The sequence below is a fragment of the Oryctolagus cuniculus genome, chromosome 17 (assembly GCF_051225735.1).
Source record: "Oryctolagus cuniculus isolate XC-2025 breed Fujian yellow rabbit chromosome 17, ASM5122573v1, whole genome shotgun sequence".
Lineage (NCBI taxonomy): Eukaryota > Metazoa > Chordata > Mammalia > Lagomorpha > Leporidae > Oryctolagus > Oryctolagus cuniculus.
Window position 1 is genome coordinate 36,953,414 of NC_142883.1, and position 27,133 is coordinate 36,980,546.

Here is a 27,133-nt window from a genome sequence, read left to right on the forward strand (position 1 = left end):
TATTATTTTGTATTTATGCACATAGATAGGCATTATATCATCCAAAGCAGGAAATAATTAGATTTATAATTTAGTGAAATTTTTAATAGTAATTTTAAGTGTGGTATATTATATAGAATCTTCACCATTTCTAATTAATAAGTTTGTTTCTATTTTGTGTTATGTGTTTTTGAGCCTTGCAATTCACACAGCATAGATACTGCATTTGTGTGTGTGCTTGGTAGAAGATATAAGTTGTGTTATTTCCTGTACATATATTTACTGTATAAAATTTTACACTTTCCTCTATTATTTCAGAGTTGTGACTGCATTGGCATTTTTTCTGTTTATAGGGTTTCATTTTTTTTAAAAAAATTTACTTTTCACTTATTTGAAAAGCAGAATTAGAGGAGGAGAGGCAGTTTGGAAAGAGAGAGAGTGGGCGGGGAGAGAGAGAGAGAGAGAGACAAAGACAAGTCTTCCATCTGCTGGTTCACACCCCAAATAGCCGCAACCATTAGTACTGGATGAGGCTGAAGCTAAGAGCCTGGAACTTCTTCCAGGTCTCCTACATTGGGTAGAGGTCCAAGCACTTGGGACATCTGCTGCTGCTTTCCAGGCACATTATCAGGGAGCTGGATCAGAAGTGGAGTAGCTGGCGCCCATATGGGAGGTCAGCATCATAGGCAAAGGCTTAACTTACTAAGTCACCATGCCACCCCTCTTTTTTTCTGTTTCTTTCTGTCTTTCGCTCTCTTCCCTCCCTCCCTCCCTCCCTCCCTCCCTCCCTCCCTCCCTTCCTTCCTTCCTTCCTTATCTATTTGAGTTACACAGAGAGAGAAGCAGAGTCAAAGAGAGAGGTCTTCCATCCACTGGTTCACTCCCCCGTTGGCCGCAATGGCTGCAGTTGTGCTGATCCAGAGCCAGGAACTTCCTCTGGATCTTCCTATGCAAGTGCAGGAGCCCAAGAAGTTGGGCCATCTTTTTTTTTTTTTTTTTTTTTTTTTTTTAATTTATTTATTTATTTGAAAGTTAGAGTTAACACAGAGGAGGAGAGGCAGAGACAGAGAGGGTCTTCCATCCGTTGGTTCACTCCCCATTGGCTGCAACAGCTGGAGCTGCACCAATCAGGAGCCAGGAGCCTCCTCTGGGTCTCCCACGCGGGTGCAGGGTCTCAAGGATGTGGACCATCTTCTACTGCTTTCCCAGGCCATAGCAGGGAGCTGGACCGGAAGTGGAGCAGCTGGGACTCAAAATGGCACTCATATGGGATGCTGGCCCTGTAGGTGGTAGCTTTACCCGCTAAACCACAGTGCTACACCCCACCCCATTTTCTTTTAATCATTTTTGTCTTGAGTCTAATATATCAATATAGACTTGGAATTTAGGATTTTTTTTAAGATTTTAAAAATTTTTTGAAAGGCAGAGTTACATAGAGGGAAAGACAGAAGGAGAGATCTTCAGTTTGGGCCATCCTCCACTGCTTTCCCAGGCACATTAGCAGGAAGCTGGGTTGGAAGTGGAGTAAGGCCCATATGGGATGATGGCGCTGCAGACAAGGGCTTAATCTGCCTGTATCACAGCACTGTCCCAAGTACTTCTATCTTTAATCTCTAGCATTTTCTCAAGAAAGGATGTCTTTATAGTTTCTCATATAGTAGTCTCAGAGGATGAGTGAACCCCATTAAGATCAGTTGTGGAAAGTTACAGTATTCATATAAAATGAGCTGGTGACTGGTTTCAGGCATCTCTCCAAGATAGACAGGTTTGTAGCTATACTTTATCATCTTTTGTGTGTGTTAGTATAATTCATACTTTGAGAGTACAGAGTTATTTGCTAAATGAGAAATGGTGTATTTTAAATAGAATGGAAATAGAGTTCTGAAGAGATAGTTTTGAAGATTGAATTTAGTTTTCAGGGGGTAGATAGATGCGTGGTATGGAGGCTCTGTATCCCCAGCTGCAGGGAGATTGAGTGAAGGTGATTAGTTCTAAAGCTAGGGAAGGGTCGCTGAGTGTAACCCTTGTGGGTCTTGTCTTAAAATCCTGCAGAGAGCCTGGGCCTTAAGTCTGGAGAAAGAGGGTCACCTGCTCTTGCTGAGATTCTGAAATTAATGTTTTGAGACACAATAGCATTATTTTAATATCGGTGTCTCTATAAGGAAAGCCACAGGAAGCACTTAAACTGCCCCTTACAGATGGAAAGAGAACCTTATTCCCTAGCTAGTCAATGTTTTTCTTTATAGTAAAAGTAATGGCATGTTTTTCCAATAGCAAGGAAAGCTGTTTTTTGAATTTTAGTACAAAATGGTCATGAGCTTAAGATGACAGTATCTTTGGGATCTGTTAAAGAAGTAATGCAAGTTTCTAAATTATTTGCAAAAAGATATAAGCTTTATATTTTTAGAGACAAAGGGAGATTTCTCCAGGACTGAACTGAACTCCATGTTTTTACATTCTCTGAAGGCTTGCCATCATGAATCCCATGGCACAGTCTGTAATGATGACTAGGCACTCACAGCGGTTTGTAGTTACATAAATCTCCTTAGACATACTGTTTTTAGGATAGATTAATATAATTAGTATTTTTATTTTTGACAGGCAGAGTGGACAGTGAGAGAGAGAGACAGAGAGAAAGTTCTTCCTTTGCCATTGGTTCACCCTCCAATGGCCACCGCCGCTGGTGTGCTGAGGCCGGCGCACCGCGCTGATCCGATGGCAGGAGCCAGGTGCTTTTCCTGGTCTCCCATGGGGTGCAGGGCCCAAGTACTTGGGCCATCCTCCACTGCACTCCCTGGCCACAGCAGAGAGCTGGCCTGGAAGAGGGGCAACCGGGACAGAATCCGGCACCCCGACCGGGATTAGAACCCGGTGTGCCGGCGCCGCAAGGCGGAGGATTAGCCTAGTGAGCCGCGGTGCCGGCCTATAATTAGTATTTTGATGCACTTTTGATCTTGCTTGTAGTAATTATAGTACTGCTGAGTAACTAATAGTACTCAGAAATTGCTTGAATATTAAACGAATAGAGTCTGAGAGAATTGAGAAGACAAAATAAATTTTAAAAAATGTGTTCTACCTGGAATAAGACTTTCCTGAACCAAGGTCACTAACTCTTAATCATTCAGTGTTTTTATTTTTCTTCAGAGTGTTACTCCCTATTACTTACTCTAACGAATTTAAGAATAAAATTTTTATGTAATATTAATTCATAATTGTTTCCTGTTTTCATATTTACTTGCAAGTGATTTTTTTTTATACTGTACGCTTTTTTTTAAAGGTTTATTTATTTATTTGAAAGTCAGAGGCAGAGAGAGGAAGAGAGAGAGAGAGAAAGTATCTATCTGCTGGTTCACTCCCCAGATGGCTGCAATGCTGGAGCTGCACCAATACAAAGCCAGGAGCTTCTTCCAGGTCTCCCATGTGGGTGCAGGAGCCCAAGGACTTGGGCCATCTTCTACTGCTTTCCCAGGCCGTAGCAGAGAGTTGGATTGGAAGTGGAGCAGCTGGAACTCGAATCGGCACCCATATATGATGCTGGCACTGCAGACCAGGGCTTTAACCTGCTGTGCCATAGTACCAGCCCCCCAAGTGATTTTCATCATTTAAAAACTCTGTTAAGGGCCTGTGTTGTGGTGTAACAGGTTAAGCCAAGTTTGAATCCTGGTTGCTCTACCTCCTATCCATCTCTCTGCTAATGTGCCTGGGAAAGCAACAAAAGATGATCCAAGTCCTTGGGCCCCTGTACCTGTTGGGGAGACCAGATGAAACTCCTGGCAATTGTCGTAGGCCTGGCACAATCCTGGCTGTTGCAGCCATCTGGAGAGTGAACCAACAAATGGAAGACCTCTCTCTGTCTCTCCCTCTCTCTGTACAACTCTGACTTTTAAAATAAATAAGTAAATATTTTAAAAAATTCTTTTAAGCCGGCGCCGCGGCTCACTAGGCTAATCCTCCGCCTAGCGGCGCCGGCACACCGGGTTCTAGTCCCTGTTGGGGCGCCGGATTCTGTCCCGGTTGCCCCTCTTCCAGGCCAGCTCTCTGCTGTGGCCAGGGAGTGCAGTGGAGGATGGCCCAGGTGCTTGGGCCCTGTACCCCATGGGAGACCAGGAAAAGCACCTGGCTCCTGGCTCCTGCCATGGGATCAGCGCGGTGCGCCGGCCGCAGCGCGCCGGCCGCGACGGCCATTGGAGGGTGAACCAATGGCAAAGGAAGACCTTTCTCTCTGTCTCTCTCTCTCACTGTCCACTCTGCCTGTCAAAAAAAAAAAAAAAAAATTCTTTTAGGCAAGTAAGTTTATAATAGTTACCCATTAATAACTATTCTTCCTCATATAGCTACCTCTGATAATTTTATCCCACATTTTCCCCCTATTCCTAAACTCTTTCAGAAATTGAAGACTGCATCTGTAGTCCATAGCGTATCATTTCTTTAGGTAGTGGTTTATTCACTAATTGTTCTTGTAAATCTAATCTAAGTAAATTGTGACTCTTGATGGGCAGACTATATGGCTTTTAGAAATTATGCCTCAGAGTGCTATGCATATAGTATGAACTTAGTGAATATCTGATTTATTAGTGCTTTCTTTGTAGCAATTGTATCATTCTGCAAAACCCTGTTAAAAGAAGAACCAGCACAATGACCTAGAGACCATACTCCTGAAGTCAGTTAGCCTTGCAATGTTTGAATACTTAACCATTTTCTATATTAGTGGAAAATGATTCTTTCTTTTTTTTTAAGATTTATGTATTTATTTGAAAGTCAGAGTTAAACAGAGAGAGAAGGAGAGGCAGAGAGAGAGAGAGAGGTCTTCCATCTGCTGGTTCACTCCACAGTTGGCTGCTAAGGCCAGAGCTGTGCCGATCTGAAGCCAGGAGCCAGGAGCTTCATGTGGTTCTCCCACGCTGGTGCAGGGGCTCAAAGGCTTGGGCCATCCTTTACTGCTTTCCCAGGCCATTGCAGAGAGCTGGATCAGAAGTGGACCAGCCAGGACTTGAATCGGTGCCCATATGGGATGCCAGCACTGCAGGTGGTGGCTTTATCTGCTACGCCACAGTGCTGACCCGAAAATGATTATTTCATGCTAAAGCAATCTCGGAGTCTGGAGTGTTTTTGGATATGATGATCATCATATAAAAGCAAACAGCTGAGGCCAGCCAATGTTGTGGCATAGTAGGTTAAGCAGTGCATCCCATATAGGTGCCAGTTCGATTCCTGACTGCTCTGCTTCCAGTCCAGCTCCCTGCTAATGCCCCTGGGTAGGCAGCAGAGGATGGTCCAAGTGCTTGGGCCTCTGCACCCATGTGGGATACCTGGATGAAGCTCTTGTCTCCTGGCTTCAACCTGGCTCAATCCTGGCTGTTGGGGACTTCTGGGGAGTGAACCTGCAGATGAAAGAACTTTCTCTCTGTCTCTCCCTCTCTCTGTCTGTAACTCTGTCTCAAATAAGTAAATAATATATTAAAAATTCCAAAGGTAGTCATTGCAGGAATTGGCTGTGGGGCCCAGGTCCTTTTTGATTGAAGAGCTTTTCCAGGAGCAGGCGTTTAGCTTATATAAGATGGCCATGTTGTACATCATAGCACCTAGGTTCGAGTCTCAGCTTTGGCTCCAGACTCCAGCTTCATGTGCATGCAGACCTGGAAAGGCATCAGTGATGGTTCTACTACCCACACAGGAGATACGGATTGTGTTCTAGGCTTTGACCTTGGCCTACCCAAGCCCAGTGTAGCCTGATCCATCCCCAGCTGTTGTAGACATTTGGAAAGTGAGTCAGTAGATGAGAGCTCTCTCTGCTTCTTTTCTCTTTCTCTCTCTTTTTCTGGCTTTCAAGTTTAAAACCCTTTGTAGAAGTCTACCCACTGACTTTCAGTTATATGTCATTAGCTATCCCTGGTTGCAAGAAACTCTGTAAAACGCATATTAGAAGAGCTTGGGGTTCTATTACTAAAGAAGAAAGAAAAAATGGGCATTGGGTTAGATAGCTAACAGTTTCTGCTATAGCTAACAGCTACTGCTGGCTTATCCAGGATGAGTAGCAACAAGAATTTATTCAGTGCATTGTAGCATATCATGAGGCCATATATTACTATATTGGTCCAAATGTATTTAATAAAATAAATGCATAAAATAAATATTTATATTAAATTATGCCCATAATGTTCATTTGTTTTTAGCATTTCTGTATTTCATGTTCTATAGCCCTCTGAACTATTATTTGTTTATTATTTACTTAGTGGTAATAGGAGTAAATTTTAAGTTTTACAAAAATGTGTTAGTGAAAATTCTCTATTTCTTTTAAATATTTCTTTCTTTGTTTTTGAAAGAATTACAGAGAGAAAGGGAGAGAGAGAATCTTCTATCCATTGGTTCACTCCTCAATGGCTGCAATGGCCAGGGCTGACCAGGCTGAAGCTTGGAGCCAGGAGCCAGGGGATTCATCCAGGTCTCCCACATGGATGCAGGGGCCCAAGGACTTGGGCCATCTTTCATGACTTTCCCAGGAGCATTAGCTGGGAGCTACTGGTGCTTCTGGCAGTGGCTTGACCCGCTACACCACTACACTGGCCCTAAGGCAACCACTTTCTACTGGTTGATTGTAGTTTATATCTCCAACTTTGGAATATTCTCTCTATTTTTTAATTGTTTAGACTTTACGCTTTGCTTTGCAGTTGTGAAACATCAGTACTTCATTTTCTTCTCTTCTCTTCCATCCCTTCCAATATAATTACGTTACAATTTTTTTGTTAAATCAGTGTTATTTACAGTATTATGGATATATAATTATTCCCTGCAACATAGTGCACTGTGATACGGTTTTCTTTCTTACCCAGTTTTAAAATGTTTCCTGGGGTTAGAATTGTTTTATTTTTCTCTTAGCTTTCGTGAAATTTGTAACTAAATTGTCCCATCCTTCCAACAGCTTTTCAGTATGATTTTCTGTGAGACAAAGGTTAATATTTTATGTTGCTTTTATGAATATATTTTTAGCTGAAGTATTTATTAGACTTTCTTCCTTTCCTCTAATATTCTATGAATTTTAATGACTTTTGACCTTTTTTGTCTCTACTCTGAATAAAAATTCTGATGTAAGCATTTCATTAGTAAGTTTTCTTTATTTGCCAAAGTAGTTTGGGTTGTTAAGATAAACAAATAAGAGGTGAATTGTGTGACTTTTAATCACACTGTTTGCCTGTTTCCAATTCCATTAGAAACAACAGGAATGTGTCATATGTAAAATTCTTTTCTTTTCTGCTTAAAGATTTATTTTTTATTTGAAAGAATTATAGAGAAAGAAGGAAAGAAAGAGAGAGATCCTCCATCTGCTGATACACTCCCCAGATGGCCACAGTGGCCAAGGCTGGGCCAGGCTGGAGCCAGGAGCTTCTTCCAGGTCTCCCATGTGGGTGGCAGGAGAATGGGTCTCTTGTTGAAATCTCAAGTTTCTTGGGTGAAGAGTACATCAGGTGGTGCTTGTTCAGTGTCTGAAACCCAGAAAGATGAATTCAATGTCATTTGAAGGAATTGACATTGAACTTGTTTCAAGTTCAGCTGCTTTGATTGAGTAGGCAACAACAGGTAAAAACAAGGATATCAGAAAATTTTGAGAGAGTCTGTATGTCCCTGAAAAAGGAACAGTTCAGCAGACTGATGAACAATATCTAAATGTTATCTGAATGTGAAACAAGACCTGTGATTGTAAGTTTAATTTGTGGTATTTTATGAATGCAATGGAATACTTATTAATTTGTAAAGGAAATTAAAAAAAACCACAAAGCTTCCCAAGTTCCTTTCTCCAGGCACTCCAGTTTAGGTTGCAGGCTTCCCAAGTGGCCATCTTAACTGCTGTGCCAACACCTGTCCAATTTAAAAAAAAATAATTAATTTATTTGAAAGAGTTACAGAGAAAGGACAGAGACAGAAATCTTCCCTTCACTGGATTGTTCCTCAAATGGCCACAGTGACTGGGGACAAAGCCAGGAGCTTGGAACTCCATCCAGGTCTGCCACATGGGTGTCAGGGGCCCAAGTACTTGGGCCATCCTCTGCTGCTTTCCCAGTTCCCAGGCACATTAACAGGGAGCTGGATCAGAAGTGGAGCTACCAGAACTCAAAGAGGTACACATGTGGAATGCTGGTATTGTGGACAGGATCTTAACCCACTTCACCACAATGCCAGCCCCTTAAATTGGGTTTTTACTTTCTCATTTTTCAGTTAGATAGTATATACTTAATAGTTGAGTTGAATGGTGTCTGGATGGATATAAACTACTGAAGATTATAGGTGAGGTCATGAGGTAGCATGAATTTAGGAGAATTTTACCCTAAGCTTGCCTGCCAGCTAATAACCATAGTTCACTGTTGCTTACTTATTCCTTATCTTTTTTTTTTTTGACAGGCAGAGTGGACAGTGAGAGAGAGACAGAGAGAAAGGTCTTCCTTTTGCCGTTGGTTCACCCTCCAATGGCCGCCGCGGCCGGCGCGCTGCGGCCGGCGCACCGCGCTGATCCGATGGCAGGAGCCAGGAGCCAGGTGCTTTTCCTGGTCTCCCATGGGGTGCAGGGCCCAAGCACCTGGGCCATCCTCCACTGCACTCCCTGGCCACAGCAGAGGGCTGGCCTGGAAGAGGGGCAACCGGGACAGAATCCGGCGCCCCGACCGGGACTAGAACCCGGTGTGCCGGCGCCGCTAGGTGGAGGATTAGCCTAGTGAGCCGCGGCGCCGGCCAACTTATTCCTTATCTTGGTAAGAGTTCTTGGCAGGCAGGTGGTTCTCAGAAGAATCTTGCTTAAGAAATAGGAACAATATGCTACTAGAACAACTCCTTATCTATCTGAAAGGACCTCTGAAAACCTAAGAAGGGGCTAGCATTGTGTCGTAGAGGGTTAAGTCTCCAACTGCAGTGCCAGCATCCTACATGGAGCTGATTCATGTCTCGGCTACTCTGTTCCTGATTCAGCTCTCTTCTCATGGCCTGGGAAAGCAACATAGGATGGCCCAAGTCCTTGGGCCCCTGCTACCCATGTAGGAGACCTGAAAGAGGCTCCTGGAATTTGACTTGGGCCTGTTGGAGCCCTGGCTGTTGCAGTCATCTGGGGAGTGAACCAATGGATGGAAGATTGTGCTTTCTCCCTCGCTCTCTATAACTCTTTCAAATAAGTAAATAAATCTTAAAAAAACTCTAAGAAAATATCACAATCTTTCTTCTAAACTGAGAGTTATTAATGAGATAAGGAAGATATAGTGTAAGAAAGAAGTTGGAGCTGGCGTTGTGGCTCAGCTGGTTAAGCTGCCACTGTAGACACCAGCACTGGGCACCGGCTCAAGTCCCAGCTGCTCTGCTTCTGATCCAGCTTCCTGCTAATGTACCTGGGAAAACACTGGAAGATGACCAAAGTACCTGGGTCCCTGCACCCACATGGGAGACCCGGAAGAAGCTCCTGACTCTTGGCTTTTGCCTGGCGTGGTCCTGACTGTTGTGACCATTTGGGGAGTGAACCAGCTGGTAGAAGATCCCTCTCCCTAACCCCGTGTCTCTCCTCTTTTCTCTCTCCCCTCTCCCCTCTCCCCTCTCCCTCATCCTTCACTCTGTGTAACTCTACCTTTTAAGTCAATAAATAAAACTTTTATTTTTTTTTAAAACAAACAAGCTAAACACAAGCAAGGGATAGTGTAAAATGTTGGTACTAAAAAAGACCAATCGAATAGTTTTGTTTCTTATCTGTACTATTTTTCCCTTATCCTAATGAATGTCTGATACATAGATGCACAATAAATACTTTTGTGAGGTATGGCTTTTATTGCTTATTTGGCTTTTTAAGAAGTTTTTGTTTAATTGGAAATATATATGTTATTTCTTAAATAACATCAAATTCGAAGTGTGTGGATATTTGTGGGATGTTTTCCCTTGATCATTTTGCCCTTAGAAAAGCTAGTTATTAAAACTAGTAATAAGGAGGATGGCACTGTGATGTACCACGTAAGGCTACCACTTGCAGTTCTGGCATCCCATAGGGGTGCCAGTTCAAGCCCTGGCTGCTCCATTTCCAATCCAGCTCTCTGCTGTGACCTGGGAAAGCAGAGAAGAAGCTCCTGGTTCCTGGCTTCGGATTGGCCCAGCTCTGGCCATCATGGGCATTTGGGGAGTTGGAAGATCTCTCACTCTCTGTCTCTGCCTCTGCCTCTCTGTAACTCTGCCTTTCAAACAAATAAATAAATCTTAAAAAAAAAACAAAAAAACAAAACCTCACAATTAAAAAAAACTAGTAATAGGCCAGCGCCGCGGCTCACTAGGCTAATCCTCTGCCTAGCGGCGCCGGCACACCGGGTTCTAATCCCGGTTGGGGCGCCGGATTCTGTCCCGGTTGCCCCTCTTCCAGGCCAGCCCTCTGCTGTGGCCAGGGAGTGCAGTGGAGGATGGCCCAGGTGCTTGGGCCCTGCACCCCATGGGAGACCAGGAAAAGCACCTGGCTCCTGGCTCCTGCCATTGGATCAGCACTGTGCGCCGGCCGCAGCGCACTGGCTGCGGCGGCCATTGGAGGGTGAACCAACGGCAAAGGAAGACCTTTCTCTCTGTCTCTCTCTCTCACTGTCCACTCTGCCTGTCAAAAACAAACAAACAAACAAACAAACAAAAAACTAGTAATAGGAAGAAGATATTTAGAATTTAGTTAATATAAATGTGAAAAGTCATTTGTGGTATGAATGCTCAAATATTCTAAATATCAGTTCATTCTAAATTTTTAAAAATTTATTTTCATTTTATTTGAAAAGCTGAGAGAGGAAGATACAGACAGAGATCTTCCAACTATTGATTCACTCTCCAGATGCTCACAACTTCCCATGCTGGGCCAGGTGGAAGTCAGTAGCCTGGGTATCCAGATCTTCTACATGCCTGGCAGGGATGTGAATACTTGAGCCTTCACATGCTGCCTCACAGGATATACACTAACGGAAAGCTGCCGTCAGGAGCAGGGCCAGGAGTCTAACCCAGGTACTTTGACATGGGCTACGGTATGGGTGTCCCAAGAGGCATCTTAATTGCTGTGCCAACTGCCCTACCCCTAAATTTGTTAATGGAAAATTTTTAAAGATATGTGTAGATTCACATGCAGTTAAAAGGAACAACAGGGAGAGACAGACAGGGACAGAGAGATAGAGACAGACAGACAGACACACACACACACACACACACACACACACAGAGAGAGAGAATCTCTTACACTTCACCCAGTTTCCTCCAAAAGTAACTTTTTGCAAATGTATTCCATCACAACCAGGATGATTGTGATACTATCTACTGAGCCCATTATGATTTTTCATGTTAAGTTGTGTGTGTATGTGTGCGTGTGCATGTGTGTGTACACTTGTACATGATTTTATAGTTTTGTAAGTGTTGGGTTCATGTATATACTAAACAACCTCAAAAACTTGATAGTTTGATAATGTTTATATTTTATTTTATTTGTAGAAGTCAGAGAATAGAATCCTATACAATAGGATTTGCAACTGTCCATTTATCAGTGTTCTTCCAGCAAAATTCATTTGGTTCTGGCTTGGATTGGGTTTTGATTTGGGACATTTATGGTGCCCTTTTGTTCCTGTGAATAGGAAGCCTTCATCTAGGGGTGTTTGAGGATCCTTTCTCATGGCAGTGCTGAAAAAGAATCAGCAACATAATTATACTGATATTTTGGAAACTGTGTGTTGAAAAGGTTTTTCAGCTAATTTTCATTGCTCAAATAAGAAAATTTCGGGCTGGCGCCACAACTCACTAGGCTAATCTTCCGCCTGTGGCGCTGGCACCCCGGGTTCTAGTCCCAGTTGGGGCACCGGTTTTGGCCTGGTTGCTCCTCTTCCAGTCCAGCTCTCTGCTGTGGCCCGGGAGTGCAATGGAGGATGGCCCAGGTCTTTGGGCCGTGCACCCACCTGGGAGACCAGGAGGAAGCACCTGGCTGTTGGCTTCAGATCAGTGCAACGCACTGGCCGTAGCAGCCACTTGGGGGGTGAACCAACGGAAAAAGGAAGACCTTTCTCTCTGTCTCTCTCACTTTCTAACTCTGCCTGTCAAAAAAAAAAAAAAAAGAAAAAAGAAGAAGAAGAAGAAAATTTCATTTTCTTCTAATTTTTTTTAAGCTTATATTTATTTCTTTGAGAAGTAGAGTTACAGACAGACAGAAGGAAAGACAGAGAGAGAGATCTTCCATGTGCAGGTTGCTCCCCAAATGGCTGCAACGGCCGGAGCTGAGCTAATCCGAAGCCAGGAGCCAGGAGCTTCTTCTGGTCTCCCACATGGGTGCAGAGGCCCAAGAGTTTGGGCCATCTTCTGCTGCTTTTTCCAGGCCATAGCAGGGAGCAGATCTGAAGAGGAGCAGACTGTACTTGAACCGACACCCATATGGCATGCTGGAGCCACAGGTGGAGGCTTACCTCACTATGCCACTTTGCCGGCCCTCTCATCGTTTCTTTGATTAGGATCAGGATCATTTTTGCAATAATCCCTGGGAACCATATTAAACTGTCACTAACGTATTTATTTGAAGTTTAACAGGATACTTATTTAATATTCTGGAACTGCAAAGGTATACTATCTGGACTGTTTCAATCAGTATTAGTCCATTTCTCATTAAATCATTTGAGAGCATCATATTATAATGGCATAGGGTTTTAATCTGTCTTTCTTCTTCCTCTTTTCATTCTTTCTGGCAAAGAGCAACAGAGAAAAATAAAGCTCCAGTCAGCTGTTTCACTCCTCAAATACCCACAATAGCTGAAAGTGGTCTAGGTCAAAGCCAGAACTGGAAATGCATTCCAGACCTCCCACATGGGTGACAGGGAACCTCCTACTTAAGCCCTCACTGTTGCCTCCCAGAGTTTGCATTATCAGAAAGCTGAAATTGGGAGCCAGAGCTGAGGCTCCAGCCAGGCACTCCAATATGGGATACAAACACCTTACCTGGCACCTTAAGCACAAGGCCAAATGCCTGCCCCAGTTTTACTTTCTTATGGGTAATTCCAGATGACCCCCAAAATGGCAATAACATGGGTGGTACATAATAACATTTTTGCATATGCTACAAGAGATGGAAACTTTTCCCTTAGAAATATTGTATCATTGTACAAGACTTCAGTTATTACTATGTTCTAGTTGATTAGATATTTTGCAAATATGTTCTAGTTAGTTGATGAGCTATTTTACAAATATGTCACTTAGCACTTTTAACAATATTGTTTAGCTGGGTTATTGCATTAATGTTGTTGACTCTGAGTATTGGGTAAGATTGTGTTTGGCTGGCACTGTGGCATAGCGAGTAAAGCTGCCACCTGCATTGCTGGCATCCCATATGGGCGCTGGTTAGAGTCCCGGCTGCCCCACTTCTGATCTAGCTCTCTGCTATGGCCTGGAAAAGCAGTGGAAGATGGCCCCTGTTAGCTGCGTAGGAGACTTGGAGGAGGCTTCTGGCTCCTGGCTTTGGATCGGCGCAGCTCCGGCCATTGCGGCCATCTGGGGAGTGAACCAGCGGATGGAAGACACCCCCCCCCCCCCCCCGTAACTCTGCCTTTAAAATAAATAAATTTAAAAAAAATCAATTTGCAATTGAACTTGTGAGTTTTTAATTTGACAGCTCACTTAGGTTATGTAGCATTTGTCATAGGCAAGTGCTAATGTTACTACCCATTTTTTTTTTTTAAAGATTTATTTATTTATGTGAAAGGCAGAGTTACAGAGAGGCAGAGAGAGAGGTCTTTTTTTTATTTTAAAGATTTATTTATTTATTTGAAAGTCAGAGTTACACAGAGAGGGAGAGAGGTCTTCCATCCTATGATTCACTCCCCGATTGACCACAACGGCTGGAGCTGCGCTGATCAGGAGCCAGGAACCAGAAGCTTCTTCCGGGTCTCCCACACGGGTGCAGGGGTCCAAGGACTTGGGCCATCTTCTACTGCTTTCCTAGGCCATAGCAGAGAGCTGGATCGGAAGTGGAGCAGCCGGATCTCGAATTGGCGCCCATATGGGATGCTGGCGCTTCAGGCCATGGCATTAACCCGCTGTGCCACAGCACCAGCCCCACTACCCATTTTTTAAAAAGATTTTTTTATTATTTATTTGAAAGACAGAGTTATAGAGAGAGGTAGAGACAGAAAGAGGCCTTCTTTCCATTGGTCCACTCCCCAACTGGCTGCAACGGCCAGAGCTGCGTTGATCCGAAGCCAGGAGCCAGGAGCTTTTTTGGGTCTCCCACACCAGTGCAGGGGCCCAAGGACTTGGTCCATCTTCTGCTATCCCAGGCCACAGCAGAGAGCTGGATCGGAAGAGGAGCAGTCGGGACTAGAACTGGCGCGCATATGGGATGCCAGCACTTCAGGCCAGGACATTAACCCGCTGTGCCACAGCGCCAGCCCCGTTAATTCCATTTTCTAGATGAGCGAGCTGAAGTTGTAATTTATCCAAGGCAATATAACTCTTAAATAAAAGGGCAAAGAAATTAGTATTAACATGCTAATCTTTTTGGTTCCAGAGTTGTTTAGCCAGAGTTTCACTGCAAACACAATCATGCCCATAATTGATTTGTTATGTCATTCTTTCCCTTTTGTATAGTGACTGTGACTTCAGCCTTTAATAATAGTAATAATTAAAAACAAAAGCAAAAACAAATCTAGCCACACCGGAGCCAGGGACCTGACACTCAGTCTAGGTCTCCTGACACTCAATCTAGGTGTGGTGGTAGGAACCCAATTACTTGAGTCATCACTGCTGCTTCCCAGGATCTGCTTTAGCAAATCTAGCTGGAGTCAGGAGCTAAAGTCAGAAATTGAACCCGTGATATGGGATCTGACATCTCAACCAGCATCTTAATGACCAGGCTAAATGCCCCATGAAGTACAATGTTTTTTAAGTTTGCTTGACAAGAAGATGTCCCAGAACTTCTGTTTATTAAGTAGGTATCTTTGGTTGCTGAGCAAACAATTAAGAATGTCTTCGCACAAAATTATCACATTTCTTCACTATTCTTTTTTTTTTTTTTTTTGAGATTTATTTATTTATTTATTTGAATGTCAGAGTTACACAGAGAGAGAAGGAGAGACAGAGAGTCTCCCATTCCTGGTTCATTCCCCAGATGGCTACAACAGCTAGAGCTGTGCCAATCGAAATCCAGGTCTCCCATGTGGGTGCAGGGGCCCAAGCACTTGGGCCATCCTCTACTGCTTTCCCAGGTCACAGCAGAGAGCTGGATCTGAAGTAGAGCATCTGGGATGCCGACACTGCAGGCAGTAGCTTTACCTGTGACACCACAGAACTGGCACCTCTTCACCATTCTTTAAAATAACAGAGTCCACATATCTTTTTTTTTTTTTTAATCTTTATTTATTTGAAAGAGTTACACAGAGATGAGGGGGAGGGGTGGGGGGGGAGGGAGGGAGAGAGAGAGAGAGAGAGAGAGAGAGAGAGAGAAAGAAATTTTCCATCCTCTGGTTTGTTCCCCAAATGGCCACAAATGGCTGGAGCTTGGCCGAGAGAAAGAGACAGAGACAGGGAGGGAGGGAGGGAGGGGGAGGGGGAGAGGGAGAGGGAGAGGGAGAGGGAGAGGTCTTCCATCCGCTGGTTCACACCCCAGATGGCCACAACGGCTGGAGCTGCCCGATCTGAAGCCAGAAGCCAGGAGCTTCTTCCAGGTCTCCCAAGCGGGTGCAGGGGCCCAAGGACCTTCTACTGCTTTCCCAGGCCATAGCAGAGAGCCAGATAGGAAGTGGAGCAGCTGAGACTTGAACTGGCACATATGGGATGCTGGTGCTACAGGCAGTAGCTTTACCTGCTACGTCACAGTGCTGGCCCCCACATGTCTTTAAAGTCAGTCCCTATGACTGCCTTTACAGACTTTCCCAGGTGTTATTGTTGACTTCACTCTGGGTGTGTTGGCAGTAGCCAATGGGTATAAATTTAGAAAGTGTGCTCTGTCTGTCTCATTCCTTCTTAACTTGAACTGAATTACTGGAAATGAGAGGAAGGAATGGTCAGAGAGAGGCTATACATGTTATAGCCTGCTTGATTGATTCATAATCAGTGGATCAATGACAGTTCAAGTTCTGGGAATGTTTTTTTTTTTTTTTTTGTATTATCAAATACAGTTTATGGCAGATGGCTAATTAAAGGCGTTGTGGCACTACAGGTTAATGCTGCTGCTTGGATTGCAGATACACTGTATCAGAGTAACTGGGGTGTAGTCACATCTCCACTTTCCATCCAGCTTCCTGCCAATGTGCCTGGGAAGCTGTGGATGGTACTTGGATTTTTGTCACCCATGTGGGAGATGTGCATGACTTTACCTGGCCCAGACCCAGCTATTGAGGACATTTGGGGGACGGAACCAGTGAATGGACGATTGATCTCTCTTTCTCTGTTGCTCTGTCTTTCATATGAATAAATAAGTAAATAAATTTTTTTTGAAGTACAATTCAGACCTGATAATGCCCCATGCTCCAACTCCAGTTGCTTACTTTGTTTAGATTACATTTGCCCAATAATCTCACTAGCAGAGACTGGAAAGGACCATGAAAAGAAGGAGGGGCAGAGACATATTTTTGTCTTTATTATTACCTTTTCACTGTGTAGTACAGATGTTTCCCCCTGGAAAGTATGTTTTGTAAAGGATGGCTGCATTCCCATGCTAGCTTCTGGCTTATTGATAATAAAGATGAAATATGTATGTTCACAGTAGTATGCTTTTAAAATCCTTTTATAATTGTTGTTCATTGCTCATTTAAAAAAAAAAAAAAACAAGATTTTATTTATTTATTTGAGAGTTAGAAGGAGAGGCAGAGAGAAAGGTCTTCCATCCTCTGGTTCACTCCCCAAATGGCTGCAGTGCCTGGAGCTGAGCTGATCTGAAGACAGGAGCCAGGAGCCTCTTCTGGATCTCCCACATGGGTGCAAGTACCCAAGCACTTGGACCATCTCCTTTTATATTTTAAAGATTTATTTATTTTATTTTAAAAGCAGAGTTAGAGAGCGAGATCTTCCATCTGCTGGTTCACTCCCCAAATGGCCACAATGGCTGGAGCTGGGCCAATCTGAAGCCAGGAACTGGGAGCTTTTTCCAGGTCTCCCACATGGGTGCAGGGGCCCAAGCACTTGGGCCATTTCTACTGCTTTCCCAGGCCATAGCAGAGAGCTGGATTGGAAGTGGAGCAGCCAGGACTGGAACCAGCACCCATGTGGGATGCTGGCACTGCAAGCAGAAGTCTAGCCTACTATACCACAGGGCTGGCCCTGTTGCTCAGTTTTTTAAAACCAAATTATAATTTAAGTAGAATTCTGAGAATTAGCCAGGTGAAAACTCATCATTAATTATGAGGGAAAATGCATTCTGTATTCTAAACAGTCATTTTCACAAATTGTCCCTATATAGTTGACTGGTAAGCTGGGAGTGATTTCTTTGTTTCTTAATAATTAGAACAATTTGAGTGACTTTAAGGGCAACTTTTGTGTTGGGTTTTGTTTGGTTTTGTTTTGTAGACAGTCTTCGAATTTTCTGAGTAGTTCCATGAGGCCACGGCGTAAGATGACTGATCTGACAGGATAGGTCAGGCCTCAAGTGAGTCGCTTAGAGTTCTACTGAACTTCAAGAGGGTAGAGAAATGTACCAACCAGTATCTTCCTACTTCTGTATTTGAAAACTAAAAAGGTGATTTTTTTTTCTTTTCCAAAGCAAAGCATGTGCTTGAAAACTCAACATCTCTAGCATGATGATACTCAGTAGGTTTGAGTATAGAAATCATTGATGAAACTGTTTTTATTTTTCAGAGAAGTGATTCAGTAAGTTGCATCTGTATAACAAATGGGCTGCTTTTGCATGCCTCTGTGTTGCCGCACCTCTGTTGAAACCTAACCAGTAAGACTAGGTCAAGCATTGTGTGTGAATTTCTGTTCCTCCCTCTTACAAGCACACTGTGCTTTAAGTTTAAACCTTGTAAATATTTTACTGTTTAGTAATAAGGTTTACATCGTGATATGCAAGTAAGAGTTGCCAAATATATTGTGAGACTGTGATTGCCTCCTTGTACGTCTAACCTGAAGGTAGTATCTGCTCTAATAGCCAGTGGAAGGGCTTACAGAAGCAACGGCCTTTTTAAGATGTATTTGTTTACTTGAAAGGAAGAGATATGGAGGGGAGAGGGGAGAGAGAGATTATCAGTCTTCCATCTGCTGGTTCACTCCCCAAATGAACGCAATGTCTGGGGCTGGGCCAAGCCTAGATCAAGAGCCAAGAACCTTTTCCTGGTCTCCCACATGGGTGCAGGGGCCCAAGGACTTGGGCCATCCTCTGCTGCTTTCCCAGATTAGCAGGGAGCTGGATTGGAAATGGAGCAGCCAGGACTCGAACTGGTGCCCGTGTGGGATGCCAGCCCTGCAGTCGGAGGCTTAACCTTCTATGCCGCAGCTCTGGCCCCAGCACAATCCTTTTAAACCAAGTTCTTGTAGGCTTTTTGTTTTTAAGTAAATGCTAGGATTCTTTCCTAGGCAGTGAGCATTTTAGTTATACAGCAGTGCATCCTGATAGCATAGTGAAATAGTTAGTAATAATGCATTTTGGAAATTTCCTAAGGGTAGATCCTTAAGCATTCTCACCACACACAGAGAAAGATAACTGGGAAGGGTTAGCTATATTAATTAGTGTGATTGTGTCACTCATCTTACAGTGTATACATATAGAAAATCACACGGTATTCATTAATTATATAAATTTTATCAACTATACCCAATAAAATAGGGAAAGAAATAAATTTTGCTGTTCTTTGAGTAATATTAGAAAGTTTCACATAGTAGATTTATAATTTTGAACTTCAAAATTATATATATTAGAAAACCATCTCAGGAAGTTTATGCTTTCTTTACTAAGAAAGAGACTTAAGAAGGCTGATGAGAATTTAATTATGTTTTGCTCTTACATTAATTGTGTTAGTGTACTTTCAAGATTGCTGCCTTTTAAATCCAAAAATAGAGACCAGCATTATGGCACAGTAGGTTAAGCCACTACCAGTGATGCCAGCTTTGCACATTGGTGTGTCTGTTTGAATCCCAGCTCTTGAACTTCTGATTCATCTCCCTGCTAATGCCTCTGGGAAAGCAATGGAAGATGACCCAAGTGCTTGGCCTGCTGCCACCCATGTGGGAGACCTGGTTGGAGTTTCTGGCTCCTGGCTTTGGCCTGTTCCAGCCATGGCCATTGTGGCTGTTTGGGATTGAGTCAAAGCATGGACGATCTATATCTCTGTCTCTGTCTTTGTTACTCCACCTCTCGAATAATTAAAAATAAAATGTTAAACAAAAAAAAACAAGTACAAATGTGTGACAGGTATTGTGGTGCAGCTGGTTAAACTTCAGCTGGTGATATCAGCATCTCGTATCAGAGTGCCAAAGTCCCAGTTACCCCTTCTGATCCAGCTTCTTGCTTATGTGCCTGGAAACAGCCAATGATGGTCCAAGTATTTGGGCTCTTGCCACCCATTTAGGAGACCAGGATGGAGTTCTTGGCTCCTGTCTTCAACCAGTGGATTGAAGATTCTCTCTCATTCTGCCTTTCAAATAAATAAATAAATCTTTTAAATATATATATAAATGACATCAATAAAATATACTCATTTTCAGCCTGTACTTTTAAAACTAGGAATGCAGGATGAGCCGGTGTGCTTGGTGACTTTTGTGGTTATCCAGTGAAACTTGAAATATCAAAAGCCATTTGACTGGAACAAGCATTTGGATTAATAGTTAAGATGCTGGTTAGGATGCTCACATCCCACAGTGGGGTGCCTAGGCTCAGCTAGTGACTCTGGCTTCTGATTCCAGCTTCCTGCCACTACAGGCCCTGGGAGGAAGTGGTGATGACTCAAATATTTGGCTTTCTGCCATCCACGTTGGAGACTTGGATTGGGTTTCCAGTTCCCAGCCTTGACAGAAAGCTCCTTCTCCCTCCTCCTTCTCCCCTCTTCCTTTCTGCTTCCTCATGTTATCAGAATATTCTTAATCTGGGTATCTATAGTTCACTAATAACTAGCTTTATACATTTCTTATTTTGGTAAAATACATATAAAATTTGCCATTTTTAAGTGTATCATTTGTCAGCACTAGTTATTTTAACAGAATTACATAGCTATCACCATTTTCTTTTCCTAAAACTTTTTGATAACTCCAAACAGAAACTTTGAATCCCGTAAGCAGCAGTAATGGGAGCCTCAAATCTACTCTCAGTTCTTATGAATTGCCTTTTCTAGGGGCTGGCATTGTGGTGTAGTGGGAAAAGCCTGTGATGCTGGCATCCCATATAGGTGTCAGTTCAAGTTATGACTGCTGCACTTCTGATATTCCCAACTAATGTGCCTCGGGCAGTGCAGGATGGCCCAAGTCACTGGGCCCCTGCACCCACATAGGGAGACATGGAAGAAGCTGCAGGCTCCTGGCTTTGGTCTGGCCCAGCCCTGGCCTTTGAGGTCATGTAGGGAGTGAATCAGCAGATGGAAGATCTCTCTCTCTCTCTCTCTCTCTCTGTTTCTGTCTCTGTCTCTGGCTTTTAAATAAATAAATAAATCAATGAACAACAACAACAAAAAGGATGAATTGCCTTTCTAAACGATGTAAGTGAAATCATGTGTATTTGCCCTTTTGTGTTTGCCTTATTTCTCTTAGGAGAATGCTTTCCAGGTTCATCTATGTTGTCTCATTTTTCTAATTTCATCCCCCCCCCCCCTTTTGAAAGCTTCTATTTATTTGAGAGAGTTACAGACAGAGGGAGAGATAGAAAGGTCTCCCATCCAGTGGTTCGTTCCCCAAGTGGTCACAGTGGCTGGAGCTGGGCCAATGTAAAGCCAGGAATCAGGAGCTTCTTCCAGGTCTCCCATGAGGGTTCAGGGCCCAAGCACCTGGGCCGTCTTCCACTGCTTTCTCAGGCCATGGCAGAGAGCTGGATTGGAAATGGAGCATCCAGGACACAAACCAGCACCTGTATGGGTTGCTGGTGCTGCAGGCAGAGGTTCAGCCCACTGCACCACAGCACCGGCCAACTTCATCCCTTTTTGTGCCTGAATAATATCCCATAATAATACCACATTGTAATAACTTCTTCAAAAGATTTATTTCTTTATTTTTATTTTTATTTTTAGACAGGCAGAGTTAGGCAGTGAGAGGGACAGAGAGAAAGGTCTTCCTTTCCCGTTGGTTCACCTCCCAAATGGCTGCTACGGCCAGCGCACTGCGCCAATCCAAAGCCAGGAGCCAGGTGCTTCTTCCTGGTCTCCCACGCAGGTGCAGGGCCCAAGGACTTGGGCCATCCTCCACTGCCCCAACCGGGACTAGAACCCGTGGTGCCAGCACCGCAGGCAGATGATCAGTCAAGTGACCCATGACGCTGGCCTATTTATTTTTTAGAAAAGCAGAGTATCAGAGAGAAAAGAAGAGACGGAGAGAAAAATCTCCCATCTGCTTGGTTCACTCTCCAAATGGCCACAACAGCCAGGAATGGGCCAGGATATAGCCTGGAGCTAGGAACTCCTTCTGGCTCTCTCACATGTATGATGGGCCCAAGAAGTTTGCTCATTATTTGCTGCCTACCCGGACACATTAACAGGAAGTTGGATTGGAAGTGGAACAGCAAAGACCCCAACCTGCTTTCTGATATGAGATGCTAGCATTGGAAGCAATGACTTAACCTGCTATGCCACGACACTGGCCCCATAACTCCTATTTTTAAAAATGGTCAATTTTTCATTCACATCCTTCCCCTTAATGTTACTTTTACAGTGTAGCAAATGAGCTTGAACAAGATCTAGGATATCGTGAAATTTTTGATTTGGGGTTTTACTCTGTTTAAATTTGGGGTCATTGAAATAGTTGTGTAAATTTACCAGTTTGTATTTTCTGGCTTTGGACATAATAGTGAAGATAGGAGCCACTGATGATTTTTGTCACACATCACTATCTAAAGTTTTTGCTAGAGTCTCTGTTGGAAATCTGCTACCTTTCAGAGATGGAATTCAGCTGTTGGAATTGGAAAACTGGATCCTTCCCTTCTAGGGACGTGAACAAGTCCTTTTCTCCTGCTGCTCCTTAGCCATATTTAATGTGCCTACCAGTTAATCCCATGCTGTTCTCTAGCTGGAATTAGATTAGTAAACAGTGGGGAACATATTTAATTCTTTAATCACTACTGTGTAGCATAAAATTGTATTAGCTTAAACAAGCAAAAAGGTCATAGCTTTACTGACTAAAATTTCTAAGCTTCATCTTGTTCTCCTGTCCTTAAGTATGCTGAGTGTTTAAGAAAACTGTATTTAAATATATTTAATCTTGTTGCCTTTAACCTTCCCTCTCAGCTTTGAAATTTACAAAATTGATACACATAGTTTCTTTGTCATAGTCCAAATCATTGATAAAATGTTTATGGTCATGATTTAAGGCCAGTTGGGGCTGGTGTTGTGGCATAGTGGTTTAAGCCCTCTGCCTGCATTCTTTTAGAGCCTTCTTTCCAAAGAAGAGAGAGAACTTTTAATCAATATTCTTTATGTTTATGATTCTTCAACCAGGTTTGCATGGTCCTAGGTATAATTACTTAATTCATAATTTACTATATTACCTAAAATGTATTCTGAGACCTTGTCTAATCATATTTGCCGAAAGAAAATTGGCATGCACTTATCTTCATTCTTATATGTTATTTCAGTTACTTTATCATTTTAAATTTCTGGATCATGGTCTCTGTGAAACAAAGAACCTTCAGGTTTTTTGGTAAAATTTATTTTCTATTTATTTGAAAGGCAAAGTTAGAGTGAGCGAGCACACTTCCATTTGCTTGTTCATTCCCCAAAAGGCCACAACTGTTGGGGCTGGGCCGCTCCAGCATGGGACAGCGGCCCAAACACTTGGTCAGTCTTCTGCTGCTTTCCCACATCCTAGCATTGAGCTGGATCAGAAGTGGGGCAGCAGGAGTCACAGGCAGTGGCTTAACCTGCTACACCACACCGTGGACCCAGAATCTTCAGTTTTGTCTAATGTCTAGGCTACCCTTTGGTTAGGCATATGAGGGGGTTGGTTTACTTATGTGATTTGTTAGAAGGAAAAGATTTAATCTGCTAATACATTCACCTTTTTTTTTAAATTTATTTTATTTATTTATTTATTTATTTGACAGGCAGAGTGGACAGTGAGAGAGAGAGACAGAGAGAAAGGTCTTCCTTTTGCCGTTGGTTCACCCACCAATGGCCGCCGCAGCCAGCGCGCTGCGGCCGGCGCACCGCGCTGATCCAAAGGCAGGAGCCAGGTGCTTCTCCTGGTCTCCCATGGGGTGCAGGGCCCAAGCACTTGGGCCATCCTCCACTGCACTCCCTGGCCACAGCAGAGAGCTGGCCTGGAAGAGGGGCAACTGGGACAGAATCCAGCGCCCCGACCGGGACTAGAACCTGGTGTGCCGGCGCCGCAAGGCGGAGGATTAGCCTAGTGAGACACGGCGCCGGCCTTTTTTTTTTTTTTTTTTTTTTTAGATTTATTTATTTTACTTAAAAGTCACAGTTACACACACACATGGGGGGGGGAGGTCTCCCATCCACTGGTTCACTGAGAAAGAGAGAGAGAGAGAGAGAGGTCTCCCATCCACTGGTTCACTCTCCGGCCGGAGCTCCACTTCTGATCCAGCTCTCTGCTGTGGCCTGGGATAGCAGTAGAGGATGGCCCAAGTCCTTGGGCCCCTGCACCTGTGTGGAAGACCCGGAAGAAGCTCCTGGCTCCTGGCTTTGGATTGGCACAATACCAGCCATTGCAGCCAACTGGGGAGTGAACCAGTGGATGGAAGACCTCTCTCTCTGCCTCTCTTCTCTCTCTGTGTAACTCTCACTTCCAAGTAAATTAATAAATCTTTTGTAAAAAATCATTTGTTGACCATTGAAGTTTTATTTCCTGAATTTTTTTTAAAAAGGTTCATTTATTTGAAATGTAGAATTACAGAGAAGAGGAAGAATTAGAAAGCGAGTGAGAGAGCAGATGACAGATCTTCCATCTGGTAGTTCACTTCCCAAAAGGCTACAATAGGGGTGGGTGCTGTGGTGTAGCAGGTTAAGCCTTCCAAAAGGCCACAATGGCTGTTGAGGCTGGGCAAAGCTGACTCCAGGAGCCTGGATTTCCATCTGGGTCGCCCCTGGAGGGTGTAGGGGCTTAAGCACTTGAGCCATCTTCTAGTGCTTTCCTATGCACATTAACAGGATGTTAGTTGGAAGTGGAGCAGCCAGGACTGAAACAGGTGCCCGTATGTGGTGGGATGTTATAGGCAGCAGCTTAACCCACTGCATCACAGTGCCAGTCCTTGAATTATTCTTTAATCATACATTTTTTTAAAAAAGATTTATTTATTTGTTTGAGAAGTAAAGTTAGAGAGAGTTCTTCCATCTGCTGATTCACTCCCCATATGGCTGCGAGGGCCAGAGCTGTGCCTATCTAAAGCCAGGAAACAGAACCTGCTTTCATGTCTCCCATGTGGTGGATGCAGGGGCCCAAGCACCTGAGCCATCTTCCATTGCTTTCTCAGGCCATCAGCAGGGAACTGGATCGGAAGTGGAGCAGCTGGGACTCGGATTGGCATTCATATGAGTTGCCAGCACTGCAGGCCAGCCGGGGCATTAACCCACTATGCCACAGTGCTGGCAAAGATTCTGCATTATAAATGCTAGCAACTCAGTTGTGATTGAATGAATGTGTAGTGATTAGTGTGGCTTTAACTCATTTCTGAGAGTATGAAAGAAGTATCTTTTGTGGTCTTTTTGTGTTTCTGAAGATTCGGTTAGATAGTATCTTTCTTTTTTTTTATTTTTTATTTTTTATTTTATTTTTTTTTTTGACAGGCAGAGTAGACAGTGAGAGAGAGAGACAGAGAGAAAGGTCTTCCTTTGCCGTTGGTTCACCCTCCAATGGCCGCCGCGGCCGGCGCGCTGTGGCCGGCGCACCGCGCTGATCCGATGGCAGGAGCCAGGAGCCAGGTGCTTTTCCTGGTCTCCCATGGGGTGCAGGGCCCAAGCACCTGGGCCATCCTCCACTGCACTCCCGGGCCACAGCAGAGAGCTGGCCTGGAAGAGGGGCAACCGGGACAGAATCCGGCGCCCTGACCGGGACTAGAACCCGGTGTGCCGGCGCCGCTAGGCGGAGGATTAGCCTAGTGAGCCGCGGCGCCGGCCTCTTTTTTTTTTTTTTTTTTTTAAGATTTACTTATTTATTTGAAAAGGCAGAGTTACAGAGAGGCAGAGGCAGAGAGAGAGAGAGAGAGAGAGAGAGAGGGAGGTCTTCCATCTGCCGATTCACTCCCCAGATGGCCGAAATGGCCAGAGCTGTGCCGATCAGAAGCCAGGAGCTGGGAGCCAGGAGCCAGGAGCTTCTTCTGGGTCTCCCATGCAGCTGCAGGGGCCCAAGGACTTGAGTCATCTTCTACTGCTTTCCTAGGCCATAGCAGAGAGCTGGATTGGAAGTGGAGCAGCCGGGACTTGAACCGGCACCCATATGGGATGCCGGCACTGGAGGCAGGCGGCGGTTTTACTCACTAAGCCACAGCACCCGGCCCCTAGATAGTATCTTTCTTTGCAATCAAGATATAATATATTTAACTAAGGTTGACGGAAGCTCTGTAATTATACTGAGTCCTTATCACATGGTTGCAGTTATTGAAGGAAGACCTTTATCCTATTGGACCTTGATATAGACTCCAAAGAAGTATATTCATGGTGCGAGCATTGTGTCTCAGAGGATTAAACCAGTTAAGCCACAGCTTGGGTTGCCTCCATTACATTTGTTTGAGTTCTAGCTACTTTGCATTCATCAGGCTTCCTGCTAACTCACCTGGGGGCACTAATTGATAGCCTGAGTGCCTGGGTTCCTGCCACTCACATGGAAGACCTGAATGGAGTTCCTGGCTTCTGGCTTTAGCCTGGCCTATACCCGACTGTTGTGGGCATTTGAGGAATGAATTAGCAGATGGAGGATCTCTCTTTGTCTCTTTCACTGCCATGCTTCCTTTCAAATAAAAGAAATCTTTTTTTTTTTTTTTTTTTTAAGATTGATTTATTGGGGTCAGCGCTGTGGCACAGCAGGTTAAAGCCGTGGCCTGAAGACCGGCATCACATATAGGCGCTGGTTCTAGTTCCCGCTGCTCCTCTTCCAATCCAGCTCTCTGCTGTGGCCTGGGAAAGCAGTAGAAGGTGGCCCAAGTCCTTGGGCCCCTGCACCCACATGGGAGACCTGGAAGAAGCTCCTGGCTCCTGGCTTTGGATTGGCTCAGCTCCAACTGTTGTGGCCATCTGGGGGGTTAACCAGTAGATAGAAGACCTCTCTCTGTGACTCTATCTTTCAAATAAATTAAAATAAATAAATAAAAGACAACCCAAGGGTCTGATCTTAAAAAAAAAAATTATTTATTTATTTGAAAGGCAGAGTTACAGAGAGGCTGAGGCAGAGAGAGAGGTTTTCCATAGGCTGGTTTACTCCCTAGATGGCCACAATGGCTGGAGCTGTGCCTATCTGAAGCCAGGAGCTGGGAGCTTCCTCTGGGTCTCCCATGCGTGTGCGGAGGCCCAAGCAGTTGGGCCATCCTCTACTGCTTTCCCAGGCCATGGTAGAGAGCTGGATCTGAAGTGGAGCATCTGGGCCTCGAACCGGCGCTCATATGGGATGCTGGCTCTGCAGGCAGCAGCTTTACCCACTACACCACAGTGCTGGCCCCAAGAAATCTTTTTAAAAACAGAATATTTATTCACTCATGTGAGCCTGTAATCCATGTATTTTAGAGTTGATGACAGTGTAATCTTGGCTAAATGCCGTAACAAGGTACAAAAAAGGAACAATTTCACTAAAATTTACCGGATCCTTGTCTAAAAATGAAGACAAGATTTGTTAAAGGTTATACCCACCTTAAAGTCCTCCACAACTGAAACAGCTCCTAAAATTGCCTTTACCGTTTTCTTACAGGTGATTTACTGTTCTTTTGGTGGAACGTCCAAAGGGCTGCACTTCAATAACTTAATAGTTGGACTTGTCCTCCTTACAAGAGGCAGAGATGAAGAGAAAGCAAAATGTAAGTACTTTTATTTATCTCAAATGGCAATACCACATCTTTGTGCAGAATAGATCTCAAAAT

The 27,133-nt window shown here is 44.0% G+C and overlaps 1 protein-coding gene across 11 annotated transcripts in view; it reads left to right on the forward strand.

Annotated features, from left to right (window-relative positions):
* Positions 1 to 27,133, forward strand: part of USP32 (ubiquitin specific peptidase 32) — a 213,024-nt gene that overhangs the window by 52,992 nt on the left and 132,899 nt on the right. For 8 of the 11 annotated variants that reach the window (XM_089317328.1, XM_089317329.1, XM_070061012.2 and 5 more), the window contains exon 3: positions 26,965 to 27,070. In XM_089317328.1, coding sequence (XP_089173454.1) covers positions 26,965 to 27,070 — 106 coding nt within the window. Of the gene's footprint in view, positions 1 to 17,490; positions 17,660 to 26,964; positions 27,071 to 27,133 lie in introns of those variants that run through there. The other 3 variants (XM_089317333.1, XM_089317332.1, XM_089317331.1) reach the window with 1 other exon arrangement.